At 37.9% G+C, this 14,741-nt stretch overlaps 1 protein-coding gene across 5 annotated transcripts in view; it reads left to right on the top strand.

Annotated features, from left to right (window-relative positions):
- JADE2 (jade family PHD finger 2) overlaps nt 1-14,741 on the top strand; it is a 256,030-nt gene that overhangs the window by 54,571 nt on the left and 186,718 nt on the right. For all 5 annotated transcript variants that reach the window (XM_072400764.1, XM_072400761.1, XM_072400763.1 and 2 more), the window contains one exon: nt 1,980-2,065. In XM_072400764.1, the coding sequence (XP_072256865.1) occupies nt 1,980-2,065 (86 nt within the window). The remainder of the gene's footprint in view (nt 1-1,979; nt 2,066-14,741) is intronic.

Genomic DNA, 14,741 nt, shown 5'->3' with positions numbered 1-14,741 from the left:
TATGATGAAAAAATTTGTCAATGACCTGACGAGTTTAGAGCGTCTGCTACGGTTTTCCAGATCCTCTAATTTTTCCTCCATAGACTTGATTAGAATGGCCTGTTCATTTTATTTACCTTGGGACTCCACAGCTTGATCCTCCAGGTCACTTACTCGTTGCTCAAATTCTATGATGCATTTGGTGCTGGAGGAGATGTTGGCTAAGGTGGTTTCAATGTTTTTTTGCAAGGCATCAAACTATGTCAAAGTATGGTAAAAGTGCCTCTTTCTGCGTCAGCAGGGAAGTTAACAAACACCATTGTGGATTAGCTTCCCGGTGATATACCTTTCTCCCAGTGCAGTCAGGAGAGAGGAAGAAGTAATGCTGCCAGCTTTCAAAATGATGGTGCCTGGAGCCGATGCAAGATGCGGCTGCTTTGTCTGGAACTGCCCCAGAGCTCCATGCAAATTTATGATTGAATACTAAGTAAAGAATGCCCTTAAACTTATAATGGTGTACTTCCATGTCTTGTACCCTCCTGCATTTTCATGTCTGTATATTGTTAACAAGCTATTTGTATTGCACTTTCAACAGTTGACGTCAATAAAAGTCAATTTAAAATATTATTCAGAAGAAGAATTGCCTCATTCGGTGATTTACCATAAGTGACAAGGTCCTATGCTTGAGAGCTATAAAGATCCTGACACTTTTTCACAAATGCCTTTTGTATCTCTATTATGTAAATAAATGTTTGGGGTTGTACAAAATGGAAGCTTTCACCTTTCTATGTGTTTATAGTGTTTTACTTAAAGATGAGTGATCCACCTGATTAAATAAATCTGACCAAGATAGTTGTTAGCAAATCTTAGTAGTAGTAGAGTAGTTAGGTATGGTCCGGTTCTTTTTTTGTCCTGTGTTTAATTGGGGAGCTTTCTGGTAAATTCTTGACACATTTAAACAACAGTTAAAGAAAATCCTTATAAAGTGAGGGAAACGTAATTTTAGGCAATTGTTACTGAAAGAAATGTACTCAGTGGAAGATTTCTCCCATAGGCTATTCTGGTAACAAGTAAAAATTTTGAAATTTGCTGATCAAAAAGAAAAAATAGAATAAACTTTCTAACCATATTTTACTCTATATCCATATGTAAAAAAAACATTCTAACCATATTTACTCTATATCCATATGTTAATGTGCTTGCTTAAAATTCTCCCATCTGTAACTAAAAAAAAAAGTTTTAATATAACTTTGAACAAGTCGCACTATGTCACGTCTTTATGACCAATGTCTAAAAGATGCTGGATTAACAACACTAAGGTGAGGCAGAAGAATGAGCAATGTTTACAAAAGGGGCCATGTAACATTCAAGATAATAAAATATGCGGTGCTAGATCACTGTTTTGAGTGTTGACAGCATTCTTAATATTACATCTAGAATATAGGAAAATTCTATTTAACAGCCCAAACACAGTTGACACTTAAAGTGTAAGTGCTTAGGTAAAAAACAAATGTACCACAATCAAGAAGAATATTCAGATTAGAAGCCCCCTGAGATGAGCTAGAAACAATATATACGTTTATTAGAAAAAGAGTGCAATTCCAAAGTCTTGCGCTTAGGGACATTATAAAAAATCATCTTATCCCTAGTAGGTATTACAATTAGGTAGGTAAAACCTCAGATGCACAATAACACATACCATATTTCATGTATCATTATTTATTTGACAAAGACAAAGTTATTCACGCAGAAACACTGTGTAAAAAATTAGGTACACTCTTACTACTTACATCAAAATAAATAGGGTAAATAGCAGCCAGAGTCTGCCAGTAAAATGCTCTTAATAAGAGCATAATTAAAGAGAAAAAATAAAAATGGCAATAAGGTAAACTTCCTTCCTATTTTATTTATTTTTTTCAAGTACACTAATTTCAAGTTTTACATTACATTTCCTTTTTTTTTGTCTTATACATCACTTATCTGTTATATATTTACTGCAGGTCACACCACATCGTGGTCAAGGTGTTCCAAAGTACCAACCACAAAAACCACCTATGCCAGGCAGAAGGAGAAAAAGCCATCTGAGGTATGTCATTTTTGTTTACATTTAAGGATTCTACTACATATTTATTACAAAATATTTGTTACTTGACCCTGAACTCAGCTACAGTTTGAAGATTCATGCAGCCCTTCCTTTATTTGTAACAACACAACTTAGGTAGTCATTGAATATCAGTTTTTTTCTGCTTACAATCGAATAACAAGTTGTTTTTCTCAGTACATTAAGTCCAGTAAACTGTTAACAGTAAACAGGAACTAAACTAAAAACTGCAAAAACCTTACCCTCAACTGTGCAGGGCAGTCCGATCCATCCGGGGGTGACCTGCATCGGGTCCTGCGTCGTCCCGAAGCCGGCGCCCATCTTCATCTCTCCTTCCGTGTTCTTCATCCTTTGTCACCCGCCCCAGGCGCCAGATCGGGTGACTCAGGATGGAAAAAAAACTTTTTTTCCAATATCACTGCGCATGCTTGAGATAGGCAAATTTTTTTCTTTGCGTGAAAAGGCTCCTTTTGCGTATGCCCAAGATGCTTGGGCATGCGCAAAAGAAGCACACAAGAGCTTTTCGGAATATGTGACGTAGGTATCTCTAATTCTCAAGAATTAGGGGCGGTGCTGCACCCTTTTTAAAAAAAAAAAACAACAGCATTTTTACTCTGCATAAAAGGGTTGTCTACCCTTCTATGTAAAATGAAATGTCTGAGTTTAGGTATGTTTTAGTTATCATTTTATGCAATATTCTATAGTTGGTGCTGAACATTTCCGTGCATTTTTGTTTTTTCTTCCCCTACAGTAAATTATTCATGTAGGAGGGAAGGCACTTTGTGTGGTCAGTCTGTAGTAATTTTTGTTGAGGCAAATGCTACACCTTGTACAGACTTGTTTATATATGTAAACTTATAATAAACCTGGCATGTATTTTTGTGGACTACAATGTAGACAGTGCTGTAAAAAAATGAAATTAACAACATTTTAAAGGGAATGCCATCCTTTTGATTTTTAGTTTTTTGGGTAGTTGTTGGCAGAATAAATCACCTACTGCCTTCTCACATTATTCCGAGAATCCAGTAGCAGAGTCTTCACAATGGTTCCCCCAGCTCAGTAATCTTTCTGCCTCATTTCTATTAATGTGACTTTAACCTGGGATTGTTGCATGCTTCCTTAAACATCAGTCATAGCAATCATGTCAAATTTGGTAGCTCTTATAAAAGAGCTTCATCCTATCCTTCATCTTATATTTTTATATATTTATAAAAATAATTTATATATTTATTAAATAAATTTTGTCACTTCAAAAAACTCTGGGGTGAATGCATAAGTCAGAACGAGTATTTAGGGGCCACAGAGTTCCCAAAGTAACACCAGTCGCTCTAAGGTAAGATGGGCAATGTTTGGATGAATCTGTTTTGATAATTGAAAAAAAATAAAGATTACGTTATACTGTATATGAGATGAAATAGGGTATAACAAAAAGTGGCTATAAAACTAATATTTTGTAATATTAATATTAACTAACTAATATTTTGTAAATCAAAAGGAATTAGTGAGTAAATTGGATCAAGTACCTAAGCCTCAGTTGAAAGATGAAAAGCAGAGGTGGTTCCAAGCTAATCAGAGCAAGCAGGAGTAAAAAAGTATTTAAGCCAAAAGGCTAAAGTTTTGCTTTTTATATGGTGGGTAAGTCCATGACTCCTGTTGACCAGCACAGGTCTTATATGCACAAAGTTCCCCCAGAGTGGGGAGGGACCTTCCAGATGTTAAGTAGTCTGGTACCACAGTACTAGTCTGGCAAGTGGAAAACACCTAACGCAGGAATCCATGTGCTCAAGAGCAGATCCCAAAGAGGGTTTAAGACAGGTCCAGGTCCCTCCTACAGTGACAAATATAACAATCAATTTTAAATATAAAAGGACATATGTGCGTTATAAAATTTGGTGAAGCATTAAATATCTATTAGAATGACCATAAAAAATACTATTTTTTGTATATAAAATCGATATTCCAATCGTGGATCACAAATTGTATGTTGAGTAGAATGAATTTATCAGACATGAACAGTTTACACATAACCCAAGTATGCTATAACAAACAAAGTACTTTATTAGAATACATAGATTTGACTCTCATTTCGTCTACTTTTCCATATCCCCCCCCCCTCCTTTCCACTAAAGTACTCCATCCCCCAACCCCAGGAATCCCTTTTTCCCTATTTTTTTCCCTTTTGTGGTAGAATTGCCTGATAGGACAGGCCCTACAACCTAGCACTCATGGCGCTTAAAATCTCCTCCATTAATGCAAAAGGCTTAAATTCTCCAACAAAACGTTCCGTAGTCCTAAATGCCCTCAATCATCTTAGATGTCAAGTAGCATTTGTGCAGGAAACACACTTCGGACATGACAAAATACCCTCCCTCAAAAACCGCCGCTCCCTCAAAACGGCATATCATGGCTCCTCTTCAGACTCTAAGTCCAAGGGAGTTAGTATTCTCATTGATAAATCACTTCCCTGGTCTCTGGTTGCCTTATAGGCCGATCCAGAAGGCAGATACCTCTTAGTAAAAGGGATGATAAACACCAAATTGTTCACCCTGGTTAATCTATACCTCCCTAACACAAACCAAATATCCTATCTAGAGGAATTCCTCGATATTGCCGACACATTTGATGAGGGGGTTTTGATATTGGGAGGAGACTTTAACCTGGCATTGGACCCTGCTCAAGATGTGTCCAGAGGGGCCTCGCACCTCCCATACTCAGCCCTTCGTAGGCTGAAAAATCTTTTACTCCAACATCAGCTTACGGATGTTTGGTGAATACAGCACCCCATTGAACGTGACTACCCCCCAAGTCCAAGACTCTACGATAGGTAACATTACATTTTCAGACCATGCTCCGATCTCGATCACGCTGCTCTTTGATCTCTCCACTTCCAATAGGGGCACCTGGCTCCTCAACGAATCACTCCTGGCCTCGGAAACCTTTGGCCCTCATTTAGAGAAGGAGATCATAGATTTCTTTAAAAGAAATGAGGCATCTGTATCCAGTCCCTATCTGGGAGGCACATAAGTGCTTTGTGCGAGGCATACTAATACAACAGGGCCATATACTCAAAAAAGAGCGCCAGCTACAATTAACACAACTGTTTCAAGAACTATATACTGTAGAGACCAGACACAGGCGCGAGGTCACTCCGCAGAAACAGAGGCCCAGCTACTGGCCTTAAGAGAGAAGATTAATTTATTGTGCTGCTCCAAGGCTAGGTCCCAGCTTGGTAAATGTAGAGCCTACTTTTATGAATATAGCAATAAATGTGGGAGAGCTTTAGCACGGGCAATAAGGACGAAAGGGGCTCGTGCATTTGTGTCCTGTGTGCACTCAAGCTTAGGGACTTTGCTTCATCATTCCGAGATATAGCTGACTCCTTTAGGATTTCCACTCGAAGCTGCATAATATCAGAGAAGGTTCAAATGCATGTCTCTGTCGTTGCGAGTATTCAAGACTACTTACGTACTTCCGGCATCTCCAAGATCCCCGCAGATGTTTTGGGTGTACTTGATGCTCCCATTCGCCATACAGAACTTCACTCTTGCCTATTAAAACGATTCCTGCCCCAATTAACACACCCTTTTTTGACTGCGTTTAATGCTCTCCCACCAGACCACCCGTTACCGACCGACTCATCCACTGTCCATATAACGGTTATTCTTAAGCCTAATAAAGATGCTAAATTCTGTGCAAGCTACAGACCGATATCGCTGGTAAATTGCAATGTTAAACTATTTTCTAGTATCTTAGCGCGTAGACTGACACCTATATTCCAAAATCTCATACACTCTGACCAAAGTGGATTTCTTCCTTTGAGGAAGGCAGGAGATAACACCACGAAAACGCTGAATGTGATTCACCATGTCGCCACACACAAAATTCTATCTTTGATTTTCTCGGCTGACGCAGAAAAGGCGTTCGACCGAGTAAATTGGGAGTATATGCGACGGGTCCTTACGTTCATAGGCACCCCTAATCGCCCTTTCGACTGGATACAGCCCTTATACTGCAACCCTACTGCCTCAGTAAGAGTCAATGGTATTTTATCAAGTCCATTTTCTAGCGCCAATGGCACAAGACAAGGATGCCCGCTGTCTCCACTGCTCTTTGTTTTTCTTCTTGAACCTCTATTAGGCCACATTCGTAATAACACAGATATCAAAGGAATTAAAGTGGGACCTACTGATCACAAAGTAGCTGCGTACGCAGATGACCTCCTCTTTTATATTACCGCTCCCCAAATAACAATCCCCGAAGAACTTTGTCACTACGCCCAATTTTCTGATTTCAAGATAAACCTTCAAAAGTCCGAAGTATTGAATGTTAATCTGCCTAAGGAACTCAGAAACATTTTGTTCCCCTCTTTCCCTTCTAGATGGGCTAAGGGTTTTATTCATCTGGGTACCAATATCCCGGCTGATGTGAATAGAGGGGTTGAACTAAATTTCATGCCTCTTCTTAATATGATACATTGAGACCTCCAGCGCTGGCGCCAACAGCCCTTTTCGTGGTTTGGCCGTTGCAATATTCATAAAATGAATATTATGCCACGTCTCCTCTATCTACTTCAAACTCTGCCGGTACATATTCCCCCCTAAATACTGAACAAATTCCGATCTGATTTCCTAGGATTTATCTGGAACACTGATTCTCCCCCTTTAAACACACTCCTCCTTCGTTTGCCAAAGAACAAGGGAGGAATGGCCTTCCCTGACCCGATCTTGTACCATAGGGCAGTCCATCTAACTCGATTAGTGGATTGGTGCAGACAGAGGACTCCATTTCCCCTATATTGCTATGTGTAGCAGCATGGACTCCGTCGGAAGACTGTGCAGCTCTCCGCCGACACCCCTTGACAGGGGAGACGCTTAGAGTGGTAACCAAATATTTTCGCGCTGAGCCATTCCCCTCCCCGATGTCCCCTATACTGGGACACCCTAAATTTCAGACTAGTAGGAAAGACCCGATTTTTATAGTATGGATAGAAAACAATACTTATAGGGCGGTCCATTTCTTACTTTCTAGTTGTGGTAAGATTGAACAAATCCAAATGGACCTCTCCCTTCCCTGTTTGGATGTGTGGAGAAAAGTACAGTTTCAGCACTTTGTTTCCTCGCTCCCACCAGCACCAGAGTTTTGCCGCCCTCTTGCTTCATTGCAGAGTTTATGTATGTCTGGAGACCCAAAGAGAGGTGTTCTTTCACATGTATATAAATTACAGTTGGAGCTGGATAATCCCGACCTTCCTTTCATAACTAAATGGGAGAGAGACTTTAATATTCAATTTACGTGTGAACAAAAGGACTGTATGCGACACTCGATTAGTAACCCGTACCAAGAGACAAACTACAAATTACTCACAATATGGTATTAGGACCCCAGACCGTTTAACAAAAATGTATCCACATACAAATCCACAGTGCTGGAGATGCAGGCAACATACTGGTACCTTGTTACACATCTTCTGGAGCTGTCCTAACCTGACCTCGTTTTGGTCTGGAGTAGCAGAGATCATTTTGAGACTCACAGAAAACTCCATTGCTAATACCAGAGCTCGCCTTGCTTCATGTGTCGACACTGTTGAGGAAAAGCTATAAAACCTCATTGCTGCGCCACCTATTAAATGCAGCCAAGGCATGTATCTCACCATTATGGAAGCAAACTACCCCTCCTACTATACAACAGTGGATTTCCAGGGTTACCGATATACAAATTATGGAAAAGCTTATGACATCAAGGGATAAGTCTCTTAGTAGGCAGGTACGCACCTGGTTTTACTGGGATGACTAAATGTTCAGCAGATTTTATTAGACTACTCCATCCTCCAGTCTAGGTCCCTAGCGCTATACGGGCATATCCACGATAACCAATCCCCCCCTCCTCCCACCTTACCTAAAAGTTAGGGAAAAGCCGCAAAAAGCGGAAGTGTTTTAATCATGGGAGATTTCAACTACCCTGACATTGACTGGAATAATGGCACTACAGGAACAGCAGAAGGGAGGAAATTTGTGAAGTTAATACAAGATAATTTTATGGTACAGTTTATAGAAGCCCCAACTAGAAATGATACTCTGCTGGACCTAGTTATTTCTGACAATGCAGAGCTTATCACAAATGTGCAAATAAAAGAGAATCTGGGTAGCAGTGACCATAATATGGTTTCATTTAATGTAAGTTGTAAACAGGAAGCAAAAACAGGAAAGATAAAAACATTTAATTTTAAGAGAGCACATTTTCCATTATTAAGGGCGGCTCTCTGTGACTTGGACTGGGAGAAAATATTGTCCTTAAAGAACACAGAACAGAAATGGGAATGTTTCAGGTCTGTTCTACAAAAGCAAACTGAAAAATATATTCCAATGGGTAATGGGTTTAGGAGGCTAAAATTAAAACCTATGTGGCTGACAGCTGATGTTAAAAAAAGCCATAAGGAACAATAACAGGGCATTCCAAAAATATAAAAATTAAGGATCACCTTCATCATTTTAAACCTATAAAGAATATAACAAAAGATGTAAAAAGGAGATAAAATGTGCAAAGTTTCAAAATGAAAGACAGATTGTAAAGGAAATTAGGGCAAACCCCAAAAAATGTTTCAAATATATTGATAGCAAAAAGATCAGATCTGAGCATGTAGGCCCCTTAAAGGATGTCGCTGGGTTGGTAACTGGGTATAAAGACTAGGCAGATTTACTACATTTTATTAGCTCTGTGTACACAAAAGGAAATGGCAAAGCTCAAGTCCAAATTCATACCAATTTCACTGCCTTAAATGAGTCACAATGGCTCAGAATTGATATGATAGAGAAACACCTGGGAAAAATTAAGGTTGACAAAGCACCAGGACCTAATGGATTACATCCACATGTCCTCAAAGAGCTGAGCTCTGTTATTTCAAAGCCATTATTTCTAATTTCTAGAGACTGTTTAGTCACTGGCAAGGTACCGATGGATTGGCGTAAGGTCAATGTGGTTCCTATCTTCAAAAAGGAGCAAAGTCATTACCAGGTAACTACAGACCCGTTAGTTTAACGTTCATGGTTGGAAAGGTCTTAGGGAGTTTGATAAAGAACCACATAGTGGAGTTTCTGCTAGAAAATAATATTATAAGTGATAGTCAGCATGGCTTCAAGAAAGACAGAAGTTGTCAAACAAATTTACTCTCTTTTTTTGAGGAAGTAAGTAAACACGTAGACAGTTGAATAGCAGTTTATATAGTGTACTTGGACTTTGCTAAAGCATTTGACACTGTACCCCACAGACGGTTAAAATGCAAGTTACGGTCGATAGGTTTAGAAAAGTCAATCTGTAAATGGATAGAGAACTGGCTTAAAGATCGCATCCTGAGAGTTGTAATTAATGATTCATACTCTGAATGGTCTAAGGTTATTAATGGTGTACCCCAGGGTTCAGTGTTGGGACCTTTACTGTTTAACATCCTTATAAATGATATAGCGTTTGGGATTAAAAGTACCATTTCTGTGTTTGCAGATGACACCAAACTATGTTATGGAATTATGTCCATACAGGATGTCTATAATCTACAAGCAGACCTGGATGTACTGTTTGATTGGGAAGCCATGTAGAAATTGACATTTAATATAGATAAATGTAAAATGATGCACTTGGGAGCTAACAATATGCATGCTTCTCACTGTCTAGGGGTAATACATTTGGGGGAGTCAGAAATTGAAAAGGGTTTGGGGGTTCTGATTGATCATAGACTTAATTACAGCTTGTAATGCCAAGCTGCAATATCTAAAGCTAGCAAAGTACTTTCTTGTATTATAAGAGGAATAGACTGCAGAGATTGAGACATAATCCTGCCCCTGTATAAAGCATTGGTCAGACCACATCTGGAATATGCAGTCCAGTTTTAGGCACCAGTTCACAAAAAGGACATTGTTGAATTGAAGAGAGTGCAGAGAAGGGCAACTAAATAATTAAAAGGAATGGAGGAGCTCAGCTATGAGGAGAGATTAGCTGAACTGAATCTATTCTCCCTTGAGAAGAGACGTTTAATGGGAAATATGATCACTCTGTATAAATATATAAACAGTCCATATAGAAAACTCTCTTCCCCATTATTCACTTTGAGATCATTACAAGGAACAAGAGGGCACTCTTTGCGTCTGGAGGAAAACTAATAATTTAGATAGACATTTGTATTTTAATTAATTAGTGCAAATAGTAAGGAATGCTCTGAATGAATGAGCTGGATGTGCACTAGTAGAAAAGAGTATAGTCTGGCCTGCTGTTGGTTTACAGTGCAATGGAGATGCCAAATTTTCCATTTGTTTGGATATCTCAAAATCCAAAAATTAGATTTTTTTTGTAGGTCAAATTGCATATTGAAATAAAGATTGTAGAAGCTGATGTGAAGCTAAGAGAGGAATTCCTGTAGTAGTTATTTTTTTCCTGTCCAAATCAATCAGACATCCTAAATAAATCAATAATAAAATGTGGGAAAGATTTACAGATGAGTCAGCCTGAGAAAAGAGATCCTTTTCCCAGGTCCCTTGATAAAGATTTGCATAGTTAGGGGCACATTCAGTACCCATTACTATGCCTTAGGTGTGTAAATAAAGAACATCTTCAAACACAAAGTAGTTTTTTTTTTTAGAACAAAGTGAAGTAATTCCAAAATGAAGACATTGAGCTACGACAAAGACATATCTCCCTTATCTTGAATAAAGTTTGGATACCCATTCATTAGGAATGCTGGAACAGCACACTTCTATATCAATAGTGATGAGAAAACCATTAGAGGGAATCAACATGTCTTTAATTAGTTTCAACAAGTCTGAGGAAAGGCATATGCATGTGGTCTAAGATAGGTGGGTCGCATTGCTTGTCAAACTGTTGATACCTGTATTAATGGGTCAGCCATGTGGATTCTGTAAATTTTTTGTACTTTGGAATGTGTATAGAACGTATGAATTTTAGGATGGAAAACTTTTTACATTCAAACGTATCTGTGGGTAGCACTGTAGCTTGGAGGTTAGAACTCGGTTCTCCTTTGCTCTGAGTTTCCTAAGGTTTCTTCTGGGTACTCTGGTTTCCACCTACATTCCAAAAACATGCAGTTAGCTTATTTGGTTTCCCCTTAAAATTGACTATTGACTGTATTAAAGACATATGACTGAGGTAGAGACATGGATTTTGAGTCCCTTTAAGGGACAGCTAATGACTATGGACTTTTTGGACTATTTGGCACATCTTTTTATAATGAGTAGCATCTGAAACAACATTACCACCTTTGTCGTCAGGTTTAATCTCTATGGATTTTTTTGTTGTTGTGATGTAATAGCTTTTTGTAAAAGCTTAGGTAAATTGTCACATGAGGAATTCGTGTTCAAATCCTGAACATGCAGAACTATGTGGTTCAAAGTGGAAATTAGGAAAGTGATCTGATTTTTCTGAAGAGTAGAAAAGTCATAGATATTAGGCAAAAAAAATCTCTGATTCTATAAAAATATCAACCAATTATGGACAATCACTCTGTTGTTTTCATTAAGGAGATGGTTAAGGTCTTAAAGGACCCTAAAATCATTGATATTTTTATAAATTGAGAGTGATTTGCTTTGTCATAATATGAAATATAATAGGTCTTGGTTTTTTGTTGGACAGTTTAGACCCAAAACCTTTGTTTCAGATTGAGTCAGAAGGAGTTTCTTTACAATATCTAGCTCTGGTTGTTTGGGTTGATCTTGAAATACTGATTCAGAGTACCTGTGTTGTTGGTGTTGGATGGTCCCCCCTGATTTTGAGTGCCTAATTACACTGGCCATCCAGGTGTGAGACCTCAGTGACCTACCTGTTTGTTCATAACTTCCAAAAGATTGGAGTCTTTAATTAATGAACCTTTGCTACAAAAATCTCTATAATCAGTGAAGCTGGATGATCCAGCAAACCTAGAATAGATTTGGCCCAGCATAAAAAACATTTGCTAACAAATAGCAAAAGACTTTTGAAAAAATCCATTCCAGGTTTGGTGGATCACCCAGCGTCACTGATGAGTGTATTCTCTCCAGCCTTTTTAATCACAAACTATATCTATATTAGCATATATATACGCATTGTAAACATTTTGCAAATGAAAAGTAAGAATGTGATTTCACCAGCCAATTTTTTACCTGGATTTACCTTGCCGTGTGGTTTAGTCTAAACTAGCATATGTTGCAAATGGTAAATTCCTAAAACGTATGCTTCTAAATCAACACCAGACCATTCTTTGATGTAAATTAATTTTTAATAGGCTGTGCCAGGAAATACTGGTATTGCCTGTATTTACTTCCAAAGTATTGTGAAATCACAGTGGGGATTAGGCATAAATGATGTAGATCAGGATTATCAAGCAATTTAGGGAAATTAATGAAATTAATTAGAATTGTAAATTTAATACAAATTGACAAATGTTGCTTTATATTTGTGTATCTAATTTTTTTTACATTTTGAAAATGGATTTAAGAAAGAGCACTGCTTTAAGTGTGCTATATTTTCCTAATGAATAGGTGTTTTTTGAACCAACTGCAGCTGGCACCTTGTAAATTGCTCATGTCACTTGCACTGCAAAAAAATATCTGCAAATTAGACTGCTGGTGGCTGTGAGAGGTATTGATACTGCTCACTTCTGTCCCCCATACATTTTCTATAGGTCTGCTGCAAGGTGGAGCTACTTGTAGCATCCCCCCAGGGCAGCAGTTCCCTGCCATGTAGAAGCAGTATACATACCACATCCTCATGGCCAACCTTACTGTATATACCTAATCAAGCTATGAGGCAGCAATAGTTTTGCTGAGATGCCCAGATCATAGATTATTAGCAAAAATATCTACCCAAAAAAAATTTAGCTGCAGGCTCTCTATATATAGCTAATCATCAATGTGGTGTCAGAACGCCAAGGCATTTACCTGTAGTCACATATTTGCTAAAGGTGTAGCTCAGCCAATGTGAATTGTGATCCTCCTCTTTTAGCGAATATCACAGGAACAAATGCCATACCTTTGAGTTATGAAAAAGTAGAGTCAAATATAAATTTAGCTTTGCATATAGATTCACTTTAAAGTCTGCTTAATAATGAACTTAGGACCCTCCAAATTCAGCGTGTGGACTACAAGTCAAGCACTTAGCTTTCTGGGGTATGTTTATAATTCATTTACTCGTGTGCCTGCTTACAGCTCTTACCCCATCTTTCAGTGCTTCAATGATCTGAAAGCATACCTCTGAAAAAATTCAAGTTTCCTTATGGTTGGGAAGTAACTGATGCTCTGTAGACTCCACACCTAGAGGGTGCATATAGATTACCATCTATTTACTAAGAAATGCAACATATTTGATTTTTCTCCCTCATTATGAGTTTATTTCATTCGAATCTAAGACCAAACAAGAAATGATAATTATGAAAGTCAAACTATTTGATGCCATTAAATTTAATAGTTAAAGAAAATACACGTCATACTTACCTAAAAGGCATCTGAGAAAAAACAAATAAATTAAAACAGTGGGATGAGAATCGGTATGCACAGAGAGGGGTGACTGTTGTAATGGTCGAAACAATACTGAAGCATATGGCTTAGCAATGGTTGCCTCATACAACTTAAGACTACACTAATGTCATGCTGCGCCTCCCTTGTTTTTCTATCTCTAGTACAGTTCTTAAATTTAGTGCAATATAAAGGCAAAAATTGTCATTCAGAATATAAGAATTTATTAGAATATTATTTTTGTTTTATGATTAATAAAACCTAAAAATTGCAAATATTGTCCAAATTTTTCAGTGGACCATCAAAATTTTCACACGGACCACTGGTTGGCGACCACTGCTCCAGGAGTCTGTAATCCCAAAGCTCTCATTAGACAGTTCTCTGATGCTTGTGATTTCAAAACATAGTTAACGTGTCAGGAGCCGAAGATAAGCCTGTATTTACTCGGAGGTCTATTTACAAAGCAGTGAATTTGACATTCAGTGAAACATTCTCTGGTGGATAATCTTCCCAGGACCTTGTGTTTCAATGTCATAATTGATTCTCCACCAAGGATTTTTTCAGTGAATGTCAGGTATACTGCTTTATAAATAAACCTGGAGATATAATTAGAGGAAACGAAGACTGGATGCCTTAACAAAAAAAAAAAAAAAAGATTTTACATATAGGATTACATTATTTTACCTTATTTAAAAAACAATATTTTTCCTATTGATCAGTGAATGTCTTATGCATGTGAAGGAAGCACTGATTCAAATATTGCTTTATATGACTTTTCTAATATGTGAACAATTTGGGAGATATGCTTCCTATATTTTGCTTTAAACTGGCTCATAGATCCTTTGCAGATTTTTCAACATTACTTTTTTTTATGACTTTGGTGTTTGAATTCTATTCTGATATGGTCATTTATGTCTGCCATATGCCTCTGTTTCTATTTTACCTACCTTTTATGTTTTTTCTGCATTTGTTTGTTCTGCTGTTTGTCAGCTTTTACTTTTTTGTGCCTTCCTTTTTCATGGTAAGTTGTTACTGATTTCCATATCTCAACAAAAAGCTCTTTGAAATCCCCTTTCCTACTTTTTGTGAAGTTGCAATCATTTCATTATCCTGAGCACCAGTGCTTTTTATTACATTTGTGTTTGAGCTTCCTAAACAGTGGCTCACATTGT

The sequence above is a fragment of the Pyxicephalus adspersus genome, chromosome 2 (genome assembly GCF_032062135.1).
Source record: "Pyxicephalus adspersus chromosome 2, UCB_Pads_2.0, whole genome shotgun sequence".
NCBI classification, from domain to species: Eukaryota; Metazoa; Chordata; class Amphibia; order Anura; family Pyxicephalidae; genus Pyxicephalus; species Pyxicephalus adspersus.
This window is presented reverse-complemented; position numbering and strand designations above follow the sequence as displayed.